Raw genomic sequence first — 21,429 nt, forward strand, 5'->3', positions numbered from 1 at the left:
AGTCTTCAACTCTGGCTCCAACATATGTGAAAGGTATTAGCAAAGTTTGTATTAACTTTTCTGTACGTGGGAAAATACTGTTCTTTCTGGGTCTTTCTAAATACCTCTGTTCCTTCTCCCGCCCTTTCCTGTATTATCACGGCTTGGCCAGTAGTTCTTCAGGAGTTACTGTCATTTCCCAGTGTCTTTGCAATATAAGAGGTTTCATGCCAAATGCAGTGTAGACACAATTCTTGAAAATCTGTGCCTGAAACTACCTGTGGAACAGCAAATTACTTTTCCATAACTATCTTAACAAAAGAAAACCAAATGTCCCACTTCAAGCCTTCCTGTCTTTTACTGGTTTTTTAATTGAATAGCTTTTGCTGTAGATTTGTATTTATTCACTGCATTAATACTAGTCCTGTAATTGCCACATCCTGCACCAGAACAGACTGTATCTGCCTGGTTGCAAAGAGGTGCCTCTGACAAAGAACAAATTGAACTAGAGCACTGACACACATGCAGATTGTAGCATTTCCTTTTTTCTCATTGGCATAAAATTGGCAGTAAAAATGGTCCTACTTGGCTATTCAGATTTTATTCATGCTGAGGTTTGTGCAGAATAGTACTTACAGAAGAATAACCATCTTTTCAGTACATTTTTTGTTTCTTCCTCTTAATTATGTTTTAATATATTTCATAGTAAATAAGATCCTCCCACATCATAACTAATTGCTGTAAATGCTCCTCTCTATCCACACGGTAAACTGAGGCACAACCTAGTTAAAAGCTGCCCCCGTGAATCCTAGCAATAAATGACAGTAGACCCAGATCCTCCATGGTTTCTCCCAATCATCCTGAAGAGAGCTGCCTATGAAATGAGAATCACCTCATGAATTTCATAAATACTCTGAATGGGGAGGGATGGTGGGCTTTACACATACTCCCAGCAGATACAGGGGGCTTGTTTAATGCAAAAGACATTGTTCTCAGTGGAGGCATCGTGAGGAGTATTTGCATCGCTAGTCTTTAAAACAGGAGCTCCCAGTCCTACGGGACTTTCATATGGGATTGTGCTGTTTACCATGTTGTTTGTAAACCTTGAAAGAGCACTAAAACGTGAGCCTTTTAGAATACTTCCATTTATTATATCTTGTAAAACAGCCTGAAAACAAAGCATCTTTCTTCTTAATTTCTTGATGCATTGTCTACTTGTGGGATGCTTAGGGATGTAATGGACATAGCTAACACAGAGATGTTCAACAGATGGGTAAGTAGGCAAGTGTTTATCCTGGTTAACTAGCCAAGTGTTTGTAGAGATGAAGTTACACTGGGTAAAGCTGTGGTACGTTTTCCTTCACTGTAAGAAATCTGCCCATTCTCTACCTGATGGGCTGGGTGTGTGCCCCAGCTCTGCTGAGCAAGGTGCCGTACTCAAAGCAATTTTGCTATGTGCAGATAATACCCAAGATGACCCATGTGAAATAAAACCTCCAGAAGCCTGCTGACATGAGAAACATCCCAATGTACTGCAAATCCCCACCCCCACCCCAAATGCACATCCAACCCTAAATGTTGTGAAGATAATAGGGGGGAAAAAAAGTCACATTCCTTTTCTAAATGAATGCTGTGTGGATTCCCCTTCAGCAAGGATGAAAGAAATAAAAACTCAAGGCAATGAAAATATAGGTCTCTGTTCAACTTTAATCTTTCATTTATGTTTGTTGTTTTTCAGTTAGTTAGCCAAAAATACAGTTAAAGTCTTAATCATTCCTCTAAACATAAAAAGGTGAATTTCCTTTCCCATGTTTTTTTTTTTTTAAACTTACATTATTGATTTTTAAGTTGAAAATAATTATTCCCCCTGCTTTTTCTCCTTTGGTGAGCTGTGGTTAGTCCCTCTGTCATGATTTTCCCAAAAATGGCCATATAGCTGTAACATAAAGTAATCTCTGCCAACATTGCCCTAAAGAAAAAAAATACAAGTCTGCTAATATGAAATTCTATTTTACTGTGGCCAAAATCTAAAATTCTAAAAGAAGCTATAACATGTTATATGACAGTAGCCAAAGAAAACAGTTATGTCTGTCTTCAGAGAGAGAACTGGAATAATATAAGGAAATCCCATTTCTCAATATATTGAGCTTTTCTGTAAGTAATTGGGTAAGATCTGAAGAAATCAGTTCAAAACACAGTCGTCTTAGAAAAACTGTGAATCTTAACCATATGTGAATATTTTACAGGAATGCTATTATAAAAAAAAAAAAAAAGAAAAAAATTCATAAGGAAATGTTCACACTGAAATGTTAAAAACTGAAATTTAAAACTTCTAAAATCTGGTCCTAAAAAGAGCCATTTCTTGAGCTGTCCCATTTTATTAGGCAAATGAAAACTGTAAAGGCTTATCTAAGTGTCGTGTTTCAAATGCAGCCCTCCAAAGAGAGGGAATTTCCGCAGATGTGCAATTGGTATAGGTGGTTTAGCTTCCCTTTTTCTTTTCAGCGCATCATACTGGGCATGGGCATCCCAGAGAAGGATGCTGTACTAGGCTGAATAAATAGGCTTGACAGAGAAACCTGAAATCCAGAATCAGTAGATTAGATAAAAGGAATCCAGTATCCTCTTCTAAAATTTAACTTTAGATATTCTGAAGGAAGAAGGGGGAAAATTTGTGTTAGTACAGATGAAATTTCTCACATATCTTTCACTAGATAGGATGACCCAGGTGTTGCTCAGTTGTGTGTGAGCATTTTTTCTTTGCTTTGTATTGTACCTTCATGTAGGACAATGTAGGGATGGTAAGAATTACTCCACGTTACTGTCTTCCTGATTTGCAGTGTTGAATGTAAACATACTCCACACAAAACCCTTCATAGGCACTTAAGAACAGATTCCTCTTGAAGGTCCTCTGTATAGCTTGTGAAGTGTCCTTCCAGTGTTGTGTTAAAGCTACAGACTTGCAGATAATCCATCCTAATGTTTTCTTTAGAGTTTGGTTGCTTTTTTAAAAAAATTTGAATCTTCATATCTTTATCTTACAGTTCCTTCGAGTTCTTGTGATTTAGTGCAATGGGTTTCATTTTATATAAGAGCAGCAACAGAAGTCCTTGGTTAGTGTCTGGGGGGGGACAAGGTTAAATTCTGTATTGAGATAAGATTCATGAGTTGGCAGTTAGAGAGACTACTTAATACAAAGAACCATCAACAGCAATAAAAAAACCCTCCAAAAATCCCAGAACCTTGAATGAGGTGCTAAGTATTCATTGGAAAAGAGAACTCAGGATGTACGTAAGCATCAGGACCAACACTAAAACCTTAGCAGGAGGCAGGAGGATGCTGGCACTGGACCAGTACACCTTGCGTTCGTTCAGAAACTGAACAGGCCGGAAATTTTCAACCATGTTAGTTGAGTTCTTCGCATCAAAGTGGACTGTCGAAAATTGAGAAATCTGCAGACATCAAAAAAATAGATCGTTAAATCCTTTTTCCATGGAACACTGGACATTCTGATATTGTAAATCTGCAGTGCCTTACTCTGTGGCTTTGTTTTGAGCTGTATGGATGCATTAAACCTTGCAGGAAACAATGTGATGGAGGCTATTTCCAGAGGTCACTGACAGATGACTTCTTTTACCCTTGGAAATCACGGGGACTTCCTTTCTGTGTAAGCCAAATGCTTTGTCCAGCTCAAGGACCTGGTTACACCAGTCCTCTTGGCATGCACAGTCCTGTCCTTGTCCATCACGTCACAGTGAAACAGAGTAAGAGCACTAAGATTTCTTTCTTTCCTTCAAATGTCTAACTGCTTGCGATGTGATGCTGACCCAGAGCAAGCAGATGCTCACTCTTGTGTGGTGTGCTATGCTGACCTGTGTGTGGCTGAGCATTGCCCTTGGCTGAAGTGATGAGTACACTGCAGGTAAGGAACTAAAATACAGATGCTGGCTCTTGGCCAGGTTGTGCTGGCTAGTAGCATTGCTGAGAGTCCACTCCAGGACATCTGAATTTTTTAATCATGTACTCTGTCAGCTGAACAATCTGTATTTTTGAGACAGTCATGATTCAGTCTCCTGTTCCTCCCTAAAGAACAAAAATGGGTTGATTAAAGGTGATGCTGATAGACTCAAAGTTTGGATTTTGAAGTATCCTGTCCTGATACAATAGGAGAAAAGCAGTGGAATCTGGGGGTGAGCAGATGACAGCAGTGGAAGTGCCGCTGACGAAGCGCTGAGCTAGGTGTTTACCTGTGGGGTTTTTTGGCTTTCTTTTCACCTCGTCATTTCCCCTTCCTTCCCCTTTCCTGCCATTTTTTGAGAGATGATTTAATAGGGTCAAAAAACTGGCACTAGCGACTGTGTTTAGGCTAATGCCAAGCAAATGTGTGTGTGTGTCATAGGAATAAGGCAGTGGAGCGGCTAACAAGCCTGTGTTAAATGGTGTGAGTGAGCAGGAGGCCAAAGGGGCAAATAACTGTAGGCAGACCTTCCAGGCTGCCCCTCTGCGACTTACCTGGGAAATACTGAGTTCAATTGGCTTCTCAAATACTGTCCAGATGACACCCTCATGGCAGTCGGGAGTGGTGAGGGAGCCCTCATACCGATAGTACCTTCCAAGGTCTTCCTTGGGTGGGAGAAGAGAGCTCAGAGGCAAAGGCTCCATCTGTATCGGTGGCCCTAGACAAACCGTGTGGAAATATCACTTGTAACGAGTGCAGCTGTAGGTATTGGTCACGTCTGTCTCCGAACGCAGCTGCTGCTCAGGGCTACGTAAAACCTCATCCCCGCGCTTGTGCCCCGCACTGCTTGTGAAATCCCTGACTGCCAGCTGCAGGGTCCTGCAGAGCACAAGTTACACACACTCTTGTGTCAACTCTCTGCACGTTTTTCTTCTCATCGTGCTTCCTCCTGCCGAAGCAGAAATACTCACACTGGTGCTGGGGGGTTTCTTCACTGCTAATATGGAGAACTGGATTTTCTCCCATCTCCGATGCTCTGAGTGCTTGACAAACTAACCTCTATCTTTTGGCTTTGACTTTCAAACAACAATCTCTACTACAATTTGAACAGGATTGGACCATGAATCCCCTGGTAGTATACATGCTCAAAATAAATATATGTTACATTTTGACTGACGCAAGTGTCTTACCTTTGTATTTAATATTCTCTAATTCATTTATTAGAGTTGTATAGTTTTTATTTTCTTCTTCAACCTGAAATGGAAATATTTTGATTTCAAATCATGCATTTCTCAACAACTGCTTGCTTTAAATCAATTGTGAATTAAACAGAAAACAACCACAGGGCTAAAAGATAATAACAAGCAGAATATAGAAAAGAGTAAAGGAACTAAGTGCTGGCACTGAATGCCTGCAGAAGATAGGGAGCCTTAGGTCTTGGACTACTGTAACATTAACACAATCACTCAGCCAAATTGCTGGTAAATTTGAGATGGGCAATTCAAAATTTGGCTACCTACCTTTATAAAGAATGCTAACACAGCCACACCATCTGCCTTTTTCTTTGCTTCTGTTATATCCGGAACATCTTCTCTGATGTGGACAACATGAAGCTGTAACAAAAAGTCAATAATTTGTTCTGTTTCCTCTGCGGTTCGCTGCTCTAAGTGCAGCCTGGCTGCTTCTCTGCGCCTACGCTGCAGCGGGGCCAGAGCTGCCTCATGGGTTGCAGGCTGGGGACAGACAGACAGACGACTCAAGGCCCTTGACCTGAGGCAGGAACTATGTAATAAGTGGACTATAAATTGGAACTTCATTCATCAACAATGGTATCATTTCATACAGCTCCCCAGAAGGTGAAGCACTCTGTGGACTGCTGCAGCCCTCAGTTTTCAGCCTGTGCAGTGGAACAGTCAGGTTTTTACATCATGACTTGAAAGGGGGGTAGTTTCCTTCCACCAATCCATGTCTGTTAGCACTGGCGACTTGTCTTGCCTTGAAGAGAATATTTTTTTTTTTTGGCTGCATAGGTCGATTCATGGTTGCAGTCCCAGAAACGAATATATAATCTGAGTAAGCAGTGTGCGAGTGTAATCAGACTGTATAGACTTTGAAACGTTTCTCCTCCCAAGAGGTTATATAACTCCAGATTTGTCGTCTGTCTTGTGCCTTTGCTATGCAAAACTAGTGTGTGTTCCTGCATGTTCTGCTTAGCGAGCAACGTGTCCTCGGTTCTTTATTTCCACTGTTGGGGTTTCACAGGAGAACTAGCCAATAGTTTTTGTGCAACAGTGTCTTAAAAAGCCAGAGTTCTTGAGTAAAAGTCATAATCCACAAACATTCTCACCTACCTCCATGGCTTGTTTTTCTCCATCTATGCTGTGCTCTGAGCCGGGAAAGTATTGCTGCACATCTTTGACTCCCCAGTGCAAATGAAATTCTATTGCCTTGTATTTTCTTCTCAGACCTCCGCCTTCAATTTTAGGGGATGTGCTTAATGTTACTTTAACTGGGGAAAACAAATAAGTTGTTTAAAAAAAAAATCAGATTGTACATTAGTAGTATGTGAGAGTAGAGAGATGCATGTTCTTGAGATTCAAATTTATCCTTAAGTTCTGGCTTGTTTTTTCTTACCGAGTGTTCCAGAAGTTCAACTCTGCAGAAGCTGAACTCTTACAAAATGCTAGCTGAGATTAATTTGAGGGGAAAGGGAGAAATATCATAGCCCACTTCCTAGTAATATGCAACAGCATTTGGACATCCCTCTATGGCACAGCACTTGGAGCTTCTGTTCCCATTTCTACCTTGGATTTGCTCTTGAACGACTTGTGTAGAGCCTCACTTGCTGGAGAGCTGAGCTACCCATTATTGCAGTTGAATAAATAATAATAAATAAAATAAATTTGGTGATATTGTTTCCATTTGTAAAATGGAGGAAAAGAACAGAGCACTGCTTCGGGTTGTTCTGGGGTAAGGGTTTTATAGACTTTTATGGCATCCATTGATATATCCTTCAGAGTATCATTGGGTAATTGCATTTTGAAGAGAACAGGGTAATAGACTGTCTTTCCTTGATTGTACTGAGGGGATTTGTAGGGGTTTGTTCACTGCCACTATAACCCCAGGAGTCAGAGCTACTTATACCTTTCAAAAGACCCTATATTCCTTCATTTTTTGTCTAGGAGAACACCCACTATCACAGTATTCTTAAGTAAACTTGATCACAGTTTATTTGATTTTTTTTTTTTAAGCATCATTTTTATCTCCTATTGTCTGCATTGTAACATTTGTTTTAGGCAGGGTTTAAAGATATTCCATTTTAATTTAGAGTAGCGTTGCAACTTAAGCCTAGGCATCTAAGTCACTATATATATATTTAATGTGATTCTTGATCTGTTGTTAACAGCGAACCAAAATTTTCTTAGGAGATATTTTTCTAGCTATAAGTCACCATCACTTCTTGTGCTTGAGACATTTGGGATGTATTTTAAAAATCTATTTATTAAGACCTCTACATTAAAGACAGTAGTTTTCTTCCATAGGAAAGATTGTTTTGACCTGGATTGAAGCCCCCAATATTTCATTTCTGTTCTGATTCCAAATGAACTGGAAGCTTGCGTGAGTCATTTGGTTACTTTGCTTTTTTATCTGTAAATGGATGAGTAACATATCTTTGTTGGCTTTGTTTATTTAGATTGTAGGACCTTTGAGATGCTGACCTTTGCTATCTGCACATCATCGAACTTAATGATAGTCTAATCTTATGCAGAGCTTCTAATTGCAGCTGTAATTTAAGCGATAACAGTTCCAGTATTCTACTAATTGTAGCACAGGAATTGGTTGCCTTCGGAAAGAAGATGTTTTAAAAAGCCCAGATTACAAACCTAATCCTTTTGCATGGCTGGGAAAGATGAGAGTTTTGACCAATCCTTATGAACATTAATTTTTGTAGATATTTCTATGCACAATCACTGTAATATGTAGGTCGAATATCATTCTGTAATGGGAAAGTCATGAACCCATATACTAATGAAAAGTCAAAACATGCTTTTTTCTTATGGTCTGTCAATATACTGATGTTCTAAACTAGGATCTCTGGCTGTGAAAATCTGCCCAGCTGTTTACCTTCCTAACTTTCCATTCTAAGTTAGGAAAATATTTGCCACTTACAACTTTCCATTTTAGGGACTTGGCAGGTAAAACAATCCATCTAAGATTTTAAGAACACCTATAGATAATTTAAAAAAAAAAAAAGGACAACAGATTTATTTAAAAAATTAAGGTAATTTAGCATAATATTGTTGAAGTATCATCATTAGTATTGCTTTTAGTGAAGAAAAGTGGAGGAAATGAAACAGTGATAAATTACTGTGCACTGATTCACTCACTGTTTACTGATTTGTTGTTCACTGAGTCACTGTTTACTGAATCAGTAAGTAGCTAATCAACAAGCTCACATTAGATTACTTCCACGTGTAGAGAAAACAAGTTGAAATCTGAGATTTCAGCTCATTCTCTGAAGAACTAGTAAGACACACACACTGTGAGCCACTGGTTGAATGACTTTCCCAGATTATGTTCTTCTTTAGCAGAATTCTTCTTTGTGCAGAAGCAAGGGTCAGAAAGGGCAAGCCCAGAAATAAAGGGTATAGGAGCATTCAGCAGAAGTTATATACCTCTGCCAAAACTGCTGTCCTAAACCTGTATACTCACCTACCTCCTAGTCCTAGAGGTTGTTGTTTGACTCAGAGGTTCCCTAGACATCTCAAGCTCTGTTTCTGCACATGCACAGAACCAATTTCTGCAGAGACACTCAAGGACCGTGTCCAGAATCCAAAAAACTAGACAATTCCCACAAAGTTCCCCGAAAGCCTTGGTTCAGAAGGTGTTCTGAAAGTTTCATTTCTGAAATACAGGGGTGCTATCTTATTTTTGCTTCCTTACTTTTAAGTAGCAGGAGTGATATCTAACACCTTTCCCAGGACATGGAAGAAGCAAATGAATGGTTCCAGGTGAAGGCACAAGTAAATCACATAATAACAGTAATAATATGACAGTACTTGCCTGTATGTCCATTATTTTCTATGTTCCATTTTGAAGTCCCCTTCACATCATATCCCTCAAAATTCAGTGGCTTAAGGCTTCTGTCATAAATTACATTTTTGGTGACAATATTGATAGGTGACTGTTTGTTTCCATTGCAGGTGTCATGTGTTAGATACCATTGTCGAGGATCTATTTAAGGATGAAGAAAATGGTTTTTTTCTGTAGACTGCAAATCCTTGATAAAGTCAAACCACCCAACAGTCAATATATTCTTGCTTGGGAAATTGGAGACATCTTTGAAGAAAAGGTCTTTGGATGTTGCAATTTAATACAGGAGCTTTCTTAGCATATCATTTTTTGTAATTTTAAAAACATTAATATGTGCCCAGAATGTTCTGATACACTTAATAGGAAAATATGCACATGTGAACTGCCACTGAGGCTGGCTGAACAATAGAAGCTATAGAAACTTGGAAACTCTAACTAAAAAAATAAAAAAGCAGTGGTGTTGCTGGGAGTGAAATGCTGTTCCCAGCACAGTCAGTTCCAGGGAGAGCTGGGTAGGACACAGGGATGAGCGAGGGAGCAGGCAGCCTAGGTGGATGCTGCTGGTAAAACAAAAGGTGCAGCTGTAGGTAGAACATTAGGATTTTTCATAACTATCCTCAAGAATTTAAATAGCCGTCTATACCCACCTTGCTGGGGTGATTGCCTCTGGAGCACATTTAGAGTTATTTTGTATTTGTAGCATTACCCTTGGTTGAAACAAAATGAATAGTTAACACAAACACTGGTACCTTCAAAATACCCTTCTTCAGGTATCCTGTTTAGCACTTACGTTTATGTATAACATGATCATGCACCATTAAATGTTGAGTTGTATGAATTTTTGCATTATTTCTATCAAGAGACCCTTTGCAAAACAGAAGAGTCCAAACACTAATGTGATTGGAAAAATAAATCGTTTAGCAGTACCTTGACAGTGTGGCTGTTCGTACTTCTGTGACTGATAACACCAGTGGCTTCCAACTAAAAAAAAGTTAAAAATCAGATATTCAAAATTAGATGAATGAAAAGCTGTACAAATTGTCCCCCCAAAAAGCAGATGTGAAACGGATTTGCAGCTTGTGATCCTCAGAGAATGACAGTTTTGTCAGCTTCTTGGTTTTGTCTGCCCAGTTTTATTAGAGTAAGATATTTCATTTCTAAAATATATAAACAACAATGGCTGGTAAGAGGTGAGTGCTTCAGCTGTAAAGAGATCTTTAGGTTCTAAAGATTTCTTATCAGTATGGAGCACACCGTGCAGCAAGTCTGGCTGGGCTCTAATATCAAATAATTCAGAAGAGAGCATAAAAACCCTGCAGTAGACAGCTCTGTCCTCTCTCTAGACCTCCTTCTGGTCTTTAATGAATCACTTTACCCCTGTTAATATTCCCTCCAAAAGCAGGAAATACTAGAAATCTGGATGGGTTGCAGTTCTAAAGAATTTGGTTTTAAATCCTTGGCTTCAGCAATTTCTTGAGGCAAAAGTTCCACATCTGAATATATGTAGTGTTAAAATAAATTTTCTTTTATCAGTTCTGTACTTGCCATCCTTTCATACACTTGTAAATTTGCTTATACAAGATGTCTTATCTCACTCCATTCCAGGAACTATTTTAAAGATTACTTGGTGCAATAAAGAATTTTAAGAAACGAAGGATCTCGTTTCCCAAAAGACATGAAGAATCGTTATTCTAACTCAGCTGTGATCCCATGCAGATGGTTGCAAAATTTTTCAATAGAAAGTCTTAATCTTACTTTTTCATTGTCAGAAGAAATATGAAATTCAGAGGAAGAGAGCTGATTTAACTTAAATATGTGTTGGTCTAGTCAGCAAAGTAAGGACTGTTCTGTTTATCGCAGCATGCTTCAATGGCTGTTTATGACAGTTATAAAGTTTAAATGGGCTTTAACAGGAATAGTTCTCTTTGGCTATTTAACTTTAATCAATAACAATTCAAAACCTCTTATAATCATGATTAATACTATAGTTTCTGTTTGCCTATGATTAGTAAATTATAGACATTTTAATAAATGACTGATCAATTTTTAGGGATTATTATGGAGGAGTCCTGTCATTAGATTGGGAATTTCCTTAATTTGTGATCTTTTATAACACATCTGCTGGAAGGCTCATAACTGCTTTTAACACCTTTATCTTCATATCAGTAGCACAACAATACCATCCATTTATTAAGTATTTAGAAGAAATTAGAAATAGAACCTTGATATAAAATGTTGCTAGCTATAACAACAGAGGGAGCCTTGGATGAGCTTGTGGTAATTAATATAATCTTGAAAAACTGATACTATTTTAGGTCATCTCTCACAAAAATTAAATTTATGCTGAAAACTATAAATAATGCTGTCTCACTTCCTAGTTTAACAAATGTTTAGTAATACTGAGAAGAAAAGTAAACAACATTGCTACATTTGTATTGTAAGAACTGTAGTGATTTCTACATTGTTGTTCCATTAATATTTTATAATTATCAAAGAATTGGTTTCGACAACGTTTTATTTTTTGACGCACTTCTAAACATACACAAAACTTAGCTTTAGGACCTGCCATTTCTAAAATTGATTATTGCATTTTTTTCAGGCCCTTGTACACAAGACAGCGGCAGCACTGAGCAATTTCTCATCTCCACTGGGAAAGAGCAGAACCAGAAGTTCCAAGCACAGAATGTCACCAAGTGCCTTAATCAATATTTTAATCAATAAACACCTCGCAAATACCAGGTAAGCCAATCTTCACAATGCTTGGTTATGTTTCATATGTGTTAGTGTTTGCATGGATGAATGATTGCAGACATATTTTTGGCAGCTGCTCTAGCTCGGCGGTCAGTATAAGCTTTAACAATTGCTGCACCAGCACCCCGTGATCTTTGCAAGTTATACGTGCACGAACTTGCAGGAATAACCTGGACACAAATGCTGAAAGGTGGTAGCATCTAGCAGCATGAGAGGATAGTTTCCTGCAAAGGTTTGGTCTCAAACTCTTTGGGATGTGAGTTAAAGCAGAAAGGAAAGTTGTCAGGTGAGAAATGAAGGTCGGTTGAGGTATTCTGGTCTGTTTACTGTAAATTCTTGGAACAAGGTCTACTGCTCTGGGTTTGCATACTGCCTCGCACAACGGGAGTGTGATCATGACTTAGACATCAAAGCATTACTGTAATGCAAATCAAATTTTACGGTCAATATGATTCACAATTAGGAGTAAGTGCAGCAAGTTCATTGTTCATTGGGTGCAAGGTTGTGGAGCTTTTAGACCATGACCACAGAACCCTGAAAATCAAGGACAACCACGGGAAACACTGAGGGAAGGTAAATATCACCAAATCATATTGTCAGTGGTCTTGATACAGTGTCTCTGTACCAGAGGAATGAAAGGAAATTGGTTATGGAGCCTTTCATTGCTGAGTCTGAGTCCAACCCTTCTCAAAAAAAGCAACCGCTGACTTTTTACCAGCTGATATGTGTTTGGCAAGTTCTCTCAAATAAGCTTGGGGGTTCCAATCACATCTTAGTAGATCGACACATGAGCACACTAAAAATCTTCCAGCCTGCACATCAAGATGATGGGGAGAAAAAGTTAAAAAGATTAAAATAAAAAAAATACAGCCCTCGGGTGAATACCGCTGCCTCATGAGTATTCTTCCCTTATTCTGCTGAATGCAACATACTCCAAATAATTAGCGTCTAAATTTTGCAAGCTTTCTGCAAAATTCCTAATGCCTACGAACTAACAAAGAATTAGTGTTTTGCTATCAAGTACTTATCAGTTGTGGTTTAGAAAGTTGGATGGTATCAGTGAAGTAGAACAGGATATAAATTCAGCAGTTCATAAGAAAAAGGTCCTTAAAGCTGTTAAACCTTAAACAATCAGCTAATTAAACATTGCAGAATGCCTGAGCAAACAATGAATTAATGTTTATTGTGAATTAGATATTTTTTTTTTTGGTTGGTGGTAATGTAACATTAGGGAACAGGATCTTTTGTGTAGATACAGCTCAGGAGGAACCAAACTGCCATACCCTGTGTCACTTACAAGGAAAACTTGCATTTGGACTTTGAGTCAGGTGTGATTCCTCCCTACATATAGAGACCTTGCATTTACAATGGTCCTTTTTTTTCCCCTGGGCTTTATGGCTTTATTTCTGAAGCAAGAAGGAAAGATACTTGTCACATCCAGTCAGTTGTCTGTGGTCTTAGGCATGATTATGCCCTAAGGTATGTTGTCTAGTCTAGTTTTAATTGTCTGAGCGGCTCCTGCCACTTCCCTTAGGAGACTTTTCCACAGTCTATTAGCCTTCACTGTCAGGAAATGTTTCCTGTTTAATAGCTTACATTTTCCACTTGCTTATCTGCATCCCATCACTCCTAGAAATATCACTGAACCACCCTAAACAATTCTTTTCCCTCCCTGGTGTTTACAGCATTCAAATAGTTCCTTCATAATCTGTAATTCCTGTTCTTGCTTCATCCATCCTTTGTCCCATCTCTTGACAATGTGCCCTTCACCTTTGCACCATTTACACTCCAAAGTCTTCGTTTTTCTTTCTCTGAAGCACTTTTCTTACAGGGGCTCAGTACAGAGCAGATCTCATCCTGCAGTCCTTTCACCTGACTGCTCTTTCAATCAAACCTCATCTCCCCCATTCTCTTTCCCAGTGTTTATTTTATTTCCCAGAAAAATGCTGCAGAAAGTGGGGTTTTTTTGGTATTTGGGTTTTTTTGCAGTTGAGGTGCTGAAACCACTGTTGTGATATGAGCTGCCCTGGAGGGTTTCATCACTTACTCCCATACCTTGCTGGTACACGTGAGTTAAGCCATGAGCATCCACACTTTTCTCAGATTATTCTTAGGTACTAGCCAGGATTTCTAAAAGCTCCTTGCCTAACTGACATTAAATAGACACATTTGCATTCTTGTCACCATTGGAAGTAATATAATTCAGTATGCATACACACCTGGACTTACAACTGCTGTGCTACCAACTATATCTGGCTCTTACACTGTGTTATGGATTCTTGATTTAAGTGGTGATGCACCATATCATAGGTGTCACCTTGAGTTTACTGGGTTTTAATTTAGAGTAGGGCTGAACTGGGCTGAAGGCCTCCTCTTCCTTCACAAAGTTCAAGACAGTTAAATTTAGGGAGTCTCTCTTGGCAAGTAAGCAGTCCTACTTATCTCTGTTTCTTCCTTGTCAAATTTACAACTGGTTTCCTGACCAAAGCTGTTTCTTGGCACCAGAATAGCTGGAAAACAATACAATTGCGTATTGTTTTTGTTTTATTGTAAATGTTTTCAATTGTTTTAGCTATCAAGCCTAGCTTGGAAACTTGAGGCAAAAAATTCCTTCAGTTGAGAACTCCCTCTTCTGTTCACTTACGCAGCTGGATGGAGGACAGTGCTTCGGGCTGGAAGCCAGGGTGTCAGCAGTTCACCAGTGTGCTATTGTGTGATCAGGGAAAAGACCCTTAAGCTCTCTGGACCATGGTCAGATTGCCTGAATTCCATATGTTCCTAAATCTACTTTGTCCTACTTGTTCCCTGCTCACTGCCCTACTTGGACCTGCTGAGCTGCTGCTTGGAAGCCCACATCTCCTCTGACTCAGTGCTGTGAGACAGGTGGCATTCAGGCTACCTGAAAAATGCCCTTTTAATCTGTCCATCCACACAAAAGTGATACTAAAACAGGTTTTGTCCTTCTGCATAAAGTGGTTGGAAATCTAATAATTTTATATGTTGACGGTTAGCTATTTTTGTTAACTATATTTAAACTCTTGACGTGTGAATGACCTTTTTGCCACTAACTGCCTGAAGTACTGAGACAGTAAGAATATCCTCTGTTGCTTTGTGGTTAAAATCCCTTCTCTCTCTCTCACTGACTGACTCCTTTGTTTGTCCCTTTAGATCTCTTGTCACCCTCTTTCAGCTGTGTCCTCGCTGACAATTCCTTGTTTTCTGAGACACACAGCCAATAATGCTCCCACTGCACTGCTGCTTTCCAGAAAGCCCAGGCTGCCCTGAATGCCACAGTGCTCATTACTGCTCTATTGTCCACCAGGTTCAAATCCATCCCTAAAATCTGTTGTAACTGCTGGCTTTGCAGCGGAGTGAAGGTTGGCCTTTGCCATGAAAATGGCAAAAGCTAGTTTTGCATGCAGTATATTTTTAGCTTTGGTTTGTGTTGGACTTGTTCTATTTTTAGCTTGCTTTGTGAAACTTATTATCTTTAGTACAAAAGGCAAAGCAACTTAAAAGCAAATGGAATCTGTCTTTCTAATTAATGAGATGGCTGAAGACAAACCGCATATATACATAAGTCTGTTTATACATTCTTAAGTATTACATATCCTCAGAAAGTCCTGATCAACTACTTTAACAAGCAAAATGAATTCCAAATGTTTACTTTAGATTTGTGTACCTCTGACCATGTAAAACCAAATGTTTGTGATCATTCATCTCTCTTCTATTCACTTTTACCTGGAAATTTTATTTTTCATAATAATATACATCTCTATGTAGGTACATTCTAAGATATTGTGGGGTTAGCCTTGAAAATAAGCTTTATTGTAGTAGTGAATCATTACACGTAACCACATCTGACTTGATCACAGTGTTTATAATTTGCACATGTGTACATAAATCACATGCTCAATGAAGTCTTTGTAACACATACAAACTAAAGGAAAAATCCAAAGAGATTGGAGGGTTCTAGATATGCCCTATAAACACTTGCAAACTACTTCCTCTGTGTCAGAGTGGGGAAAATGTTTTTAGCTGTGACCTGTGATACTGTTGTAGCCTCTGTCACATATATGTGTCCTCATAAATCTCCTGTATCAAAGAAGGAAGTTGGCCTTTAACAAAAAATGAGTATCCAGGGCTAAGGTGATTTGCTTCTGTGTGGTATTTTGCTTTGCTTTGTTTAGAGCACAGGAAGTGTCAAATAAAATTCATAAATCCTTTTTTTTAGTATTTTAAAAAATTAATTCAAACAAATTACTATGTGGCTTTACTGTCCTTTTGTAATCTTTTGTGCTGGCTCTATGATGACTGATCATATGGCTGGATATGTGACCAAAAATTTAATAACAGGCTATCGGATATATTCTGCAACATAACAAAGTATCTCCTGCAGTGCCACAAGAAGGGAAGAAAGCCTGTTTGCATGGAGACAGACACCTAGCTGAAGAACTGGACCTTGCAGCATGTCTTGAAGACCTGAAGGTTTGTGCTGGTTACCTGTACAGCAGAGAAAGGTGTTTCACAGCAGCACCTGCCTCTGAAAATGCTTTTTTGCTTCCAGTCTTCAAAATCTAAATGTAGAGAAACTGCGACTCCAGTTTTCTTAAGTATCACAGTGCACAGCTTTTGCAGTGTATAAAGGATATTCCAATTCTTATGCTGATAACTTTTTGCTATAGGAGAAAGGAGAGTAATTCTTAAGCTGAAGTAATGTCAGTTGTCACCAGCATATGGCTCCTATGTACAGTCTCTATCCTGCTCCTTTCCATCCCCCAGAGTTGAAGAGAAGAGCAGCAGGAATGCGCCCTGGCTTGGATGCTGGAGAAGGAGGAGGTGATGCAGCACATTGCAGTTCTGCATGAGGTCAGCTAAACAGTGAGTTAATACAAATTGATGACAATGTCGTGTACTCACGCTAGTCAGGCTGATCCTTAAATGGAGCATTAATAATGTGATTGGGTCCACTGTGTACATGGAAAATTGCCCGCTCGTTACATGTCACCAGAAACAGGCTGCAAACCAGTGAACGGTGATTTTTGAACTTGGAGCTGTGATGTCTTGGATGCATCAGCATAGTAAAAAACCATAGTGGCTAAACCTCAATGCCTCGCATAGATGTACACTGCCTTAGGCCAGCATAGATAAAACAAAGCAGGATTAATCTCATCTGTGGTATCAGCCGTTCATCACTACACACGATAGGCAATCACTCTTGAGCAGGTCAGAGGTCATGCATGTGGATGAGGGGCAGTTGTTAGGCTCGTATGGGATGGAGACAGCAGAGGTGATCTTATAATGCTTACATGTGTAATTCTTTAAGGGGAAGTCAGGATCTGCAGATGAAGGGACATTACAGTAAGCTGCATCTGCACAGTACATATTCTTGAATAACGTCACAGGTGTGAAGAGAATCAAGGCATTCCTGGTCTGACACAAATGTATCCACTCGTGCAACGCAGATATATCTGAATGCCACCCTGGCAGGCTACAGAAATGTAAGAAGTTAAAAACGTTTCAAAGTTTATTCCATATATGAGTCTAATACTGTCTTGTAGTTGCCTTTTGGGAATCTTCCAGTGATACACAATGTTGTTTCTTTGCCTGCTGGGCTCAGTCCTCTGCCCCACAAAATGAACAGGCTGTTAGAGCTAACTGAAGAGCTGCTCTCTGCCTCCACTGTCTCACCTGCTGCTCTGCCACAAGCACTTTTCTTTCTTTTGCTGAATTTTAGTGTCAAAGAGAGAGTTAGAATGAAATTGTAACACTGCCTTATCACTTTGTGCCTTTATCAAAAACTGCAGAAGGAAATACGTGTAATCTGAGATAACAGGATTTGCACCCTTATGCATCCTGGTCAAGCAGGCTGTATCCATTCTTCTCTCAGTCATAAACCCCCTCCAATTGTAACCCAAATATGACTGTGATAGTGGCTAAACCTCTGTTCACCATAACAGCCCCTCTTACAGAGTTCATCTGCTAAAATTTAATTGCAGGATCCACACTTCATGGGAAAGTTTATGAGTAAAAAAATTTCAGTGTCTCAAAGATATTAAGTACAAAGTGCTGCTACTGGTTCAGCACAGATGACAAAGTTAGCAAATTCTCTGCTGGCTGAAGCTGCACGGAGAGGGGAGAGGACAGAGCAGTGTCAGTGGGTATCTCTTGCTCTCAGTGCACACTCAGCAACCTGACAAATGTCAGCTCTTGTTTCTTCCTGCATACAGTGGATCTGACAGCGATGGCATACACTGATGGGTATGGATGATGGTAGGCAGACTCAGATAAGCCTTTAAATCTATTTTGGCAGCTTGACTGATTGCAAGGAAGAAAGAGAAGGAAGGCCTAAGCGACGTATCCTGCATAAAGATCATAACTTGAGAACAAAAGTCTGTCTGCACTCAGATAGTCGAGGTAACTACTTTGAGATGTCAGTGATAGCTTGTCAGTTATATTTAATCATGTGTTGGATTAGGTGGGTGGAGAGAGGGGAAATTCAGGGAATTCATATCTCCTAAAGCACCTATGGATTACTGCCTAAAGCAGCTATGGCTTACTGCCTTTCTTGTGTGGTCTGGGTCTTATATCGCAGTTATTCTTCTTTTGTAAATAACTGAAAATGCAACTTTCAATCCCAGAGTGTATCTAGGTGCACCAGTATCCCAATTTTGCCAACCCTGAAATGGATTTGAAATTCAACTACAAATATATGTGCAGTCTATACCATTAGAACTGGAAATGGAAGAAGTTACAGCATCTTTTTTTATGTTGCTTATAGAGATATCAGGTATAATTTGTATTTGAATGGCTCTGAGGAAACATCAGACTGAGAACTAATGCTAAGAGCGTCAATGGCAGCACCGTTATGTAAATTTTATGTTTGGGAAAGTCAAAAGTATGTAAGTACAAATATAGAAAATTAGAGGAATCATGTTCTATCATGCATCAATCTTTTGGAGCACTAGAGCATGGACTGTGGGAGAGTGTCTTTTCATGGCTGAGTCCTAGTCTGTGATAAAGGAAAAGGTTAAAACGTTCTGGCGTTCATTCCCTTCCTCTTTAAGAAAATTACTTTTCAGTAACACTTGGAGCTTGCTGTAACCCCACCACAAAGCTTCTAGATGGACATATATTACTGTCCTCTGCAACTGTTACTCTCTGAATGGCATGAGACTGAATTCACCATTAATAAAACCTTTCTCTCAAAAGCTTTGGAATATTCCTGTTGGAACACTGCAGACATTTTGCCTCTCTTCTGCCTGTCTAATGGCAGTACCAGAGCGTCACTGATCTCTCAGAGGAACCAAGAAAGCCATTTGAGGTGCATCAGTGCAGCTATTAATGGAATATGCTAACTGAGATCCATCTAAGGCAGGGGATGAGGTGCTGGACAGAGATTCAAGCTAGATGGTTTCTCTTCCTGGGGCTGGCTGAGGTCTGAGCAGGTGGCTGCACCAATGTGCCTCGGTTTCCTTTTTGTAGAATGGGATAATGAAGCTTGCTTCTTTAGAAAGCCTTGCAAGGACTATTGGTAATAATTTTAAAACATAAGTGCTATAGTATTAAGACAGGTCAAGGCTGAAAGCAGTTTGAAAGGTTAGCAATCAGTCATATGGACTGTGTAAGTCTGGCGAATTATGAGGCTGCCCAGATTAGAAAAAGAGCCCTGGTGGAGGTACATTAAATGAGCTGATAAGTGGATGTCACTCAGGCTAGTTCTGAAAAGTGGTAAGATAGAAATGAAATGCTTATTTTTTTAAAAAAGATACCTTCCAAATATAACAAAAAATAGTTTAGACTGATTCTCAAAAGTTGAGGTTTCTTGAAATGTTTAACCTTTGACTTAGCATAATGTACCCTGTGAAGCTTCCACCTCAGGAAAAGGTTTGGAAAAGAAGGTGGGGGGGAGAGCAGGTTTCTTGTATGTTAATGACTGTGTAGTTTGCCTCTACACTCTGGGAAGAAAGTGGATATAATCTTGGTTGGAGAAAAAAAGCAACAAAAATATTGTATGAGTTCCCTATCTTACTTCCATCTGCTAAAGCTCTGATTATTAACACTAATCTAATAAAGCCTGTAAGGGTTTTCTAAATAGTCTTTCAAGATCCTGTAATAAATCCCTTAATAGAGCAGTAAATTTAGCAAAGTGTTAATCAGCTAGTAATCAATATCAAGCAAACACTAGTTGTAGACTTTGGAAGAGCAAAGGTTCGTTGTGTTTCTGTTTGCCTGCACCACATGTGGGAAGACTCCGGAGAGAGAGTACCTACAAAATACAAACTAAAGAAGAGGGAAGGTATTTCAACTGCCGGGTAAGAATCTGGAAGAGGCAAGCTGCTAAGTCATGGATATGGAGAATTAATTAAGAACAGAGAAATAAAATGTGGGGAACATCCCCATTTCCCCAGTGCTCAGGCTGTGCTCCTTAAGGCACCTTCTGAGCATCTCAGACCTCTGTTACTTTAAGTCTGGCAACTGAATCTTGATCTGCTTTAAAATCGTGTCCCTTTAATAGGCTCTTGGTGCAGTGCTTCCCTCTGATACCTCTGATAATATTGTATCTCTTTTTTTTTTCCTTAATGCAGTCTAGTCTATTTTAGTGCAAACAATAGACCCTTCATTACTTTTAAGAACTGCAGTGTTTATCTTTAATTTTGAGGCTGTGTGCTGATATTTACATAGGGAAGTTGATTTATTCAATGTTACAGCTGATCTAATAGAAACATAAAAATACCTTCTGCATTTTTCAATACTAATTATAGATCGCTCTTTAATCTAGTCATCGTAAGTGCATACTGTACTTATGTACATAGTGCACAGAGTGCAAAAATAGATGGATCTGCTGGGCTAATGCAGTAAAGACATATTGTTCTTTTTCTCGCAGTAGGCAACCGTAAGAATTTCATCTTATATCATAAACAACAAAGCAATATGAGTAGAAAACTAAAACAAGCTATTCGAAGTTTTAAGAAGTTTACAGATAAAGAAATTATGCTTTGATTTTTTAAATGGACATATATAACTATAGAGATCAAGTCAAATCTCATTGATTTTTCTTGGAGGAGGAAGGCAACTAGTATCTCTAAAGGTGAAAAAAACCAAAACCACTCATCCATTCATGAGAAAACTCTATACTTGATATTTTACCACAAACAATAAAAGCAGAGAAATAAATAAAACATTCTTCATTTGTCATATAGAAGAATTAGAGACTCTGTACTGTATGTACTGATACTCAGAAACAAATCATAAACAAGAGTAACCTTGGTACATGGGGTTAGAAAGAGCAGGCAAGGACTTACCTACTGCCTCTGTCTTGAGAATGTGCAGAGAGAACAGAACAAGGAACAGCAATTCCATTATCTATTTTAAATAGGCTCAGTGTTGAAACCAGAATTGATTAGACTTCTTAGTATGTGATCATATTTCTGCTCTCAGTTTTATACTGGAGTAAGTAGTCCTGGACAGACCTGAAAGCCATAGCCAGGAAGGTGAACTCCTCCCCTTTGTAGTTTCTCCAGATTTACCCTACTCCTGATTTGCCTAAATTTATTCATTTCTCCCAAATGAATGGCAAAAGGAATAAGGCTTTCCAGCACTAAGCAGGTAGCCTGTAGTGAATAACTGATACTTTGCAACCTATG

General features: G+C 39.1%; 2 protein-coding genes across 4 annotated transcripts in view; one reads left to right on the forward strand and one right to left on the reverse strand.

The window, feature by feature from the left end:
- USP32 (ubiquitin specific peptidase 32) overlaps positions 1 to 21,429 on the forward strand; it is a 126,171-nt gene that overhangs the window by 97,844 nt on the left and 6,898 nt on the right. Inside the window, exons 41-44 of one of the 3 annotated variants that reach the window (XR_012625790.1) lie at positions 11,631 to 11,770; positions 16,182 to 16,270; positions 16,565 to 16,651; positions 17,188 to 17,283. The gene's annotated coding sequence lies outside the window, so the exon portion shown is untranslated. Of the gene's footprint in view, positions 1 to 11,630; positions 11,771 to 16,181; positions 16,271 to 16,564; positions 16,652 to 17,187; positions 17,284 to 21,429 lie in introns of those variants that run through there. The other 2 variants (XR_012625792.1, XR_012625791.1) reach the window with 2 other exon arrangements.
- CA4 (carbonic anhydrase 4) lies at positions 1,669 to 21,285 on the reverse strand. Its single transcript, XM_074845652.1, has 8 exons — positions 21,088 to 21,285; positions 9,959 to 10,012; positions 9,002 to 9,172; positions 6,289 to 6,446; positions 5,458 to 5,550; positions 5,128 to 5,191; positions 4,492 to 4,655; positions 1,669 to 3,431 (listed from the first exon to the last, which is right to left on the reverse strand). The coding sequence occupies exons 1-8, from the start codon at positions 21,143 to 21,145 to the stop codon at positions 3,243 to 3,245; spliced, it is 951 nt and encodes a 316-aa protein (XP_074701753.1). The 5' UTR covers positions 21,146 to 21,285; the 3' UTR covers positions 1,669 to 3,242.

Source organism: Strix aluco, chromosome 19, assembly GCF_031877795.1.
Source record: "Strix aluco isolate bStrAlu1 chromosome 19, bStrAlu1.hap1, whole genome shotgun sequence".
Lineage (NCBI taxonomy): Eukaryota > Metazoa > Chordata > Aves > Strigiformes > Strigidae > Strix > Strix aluco.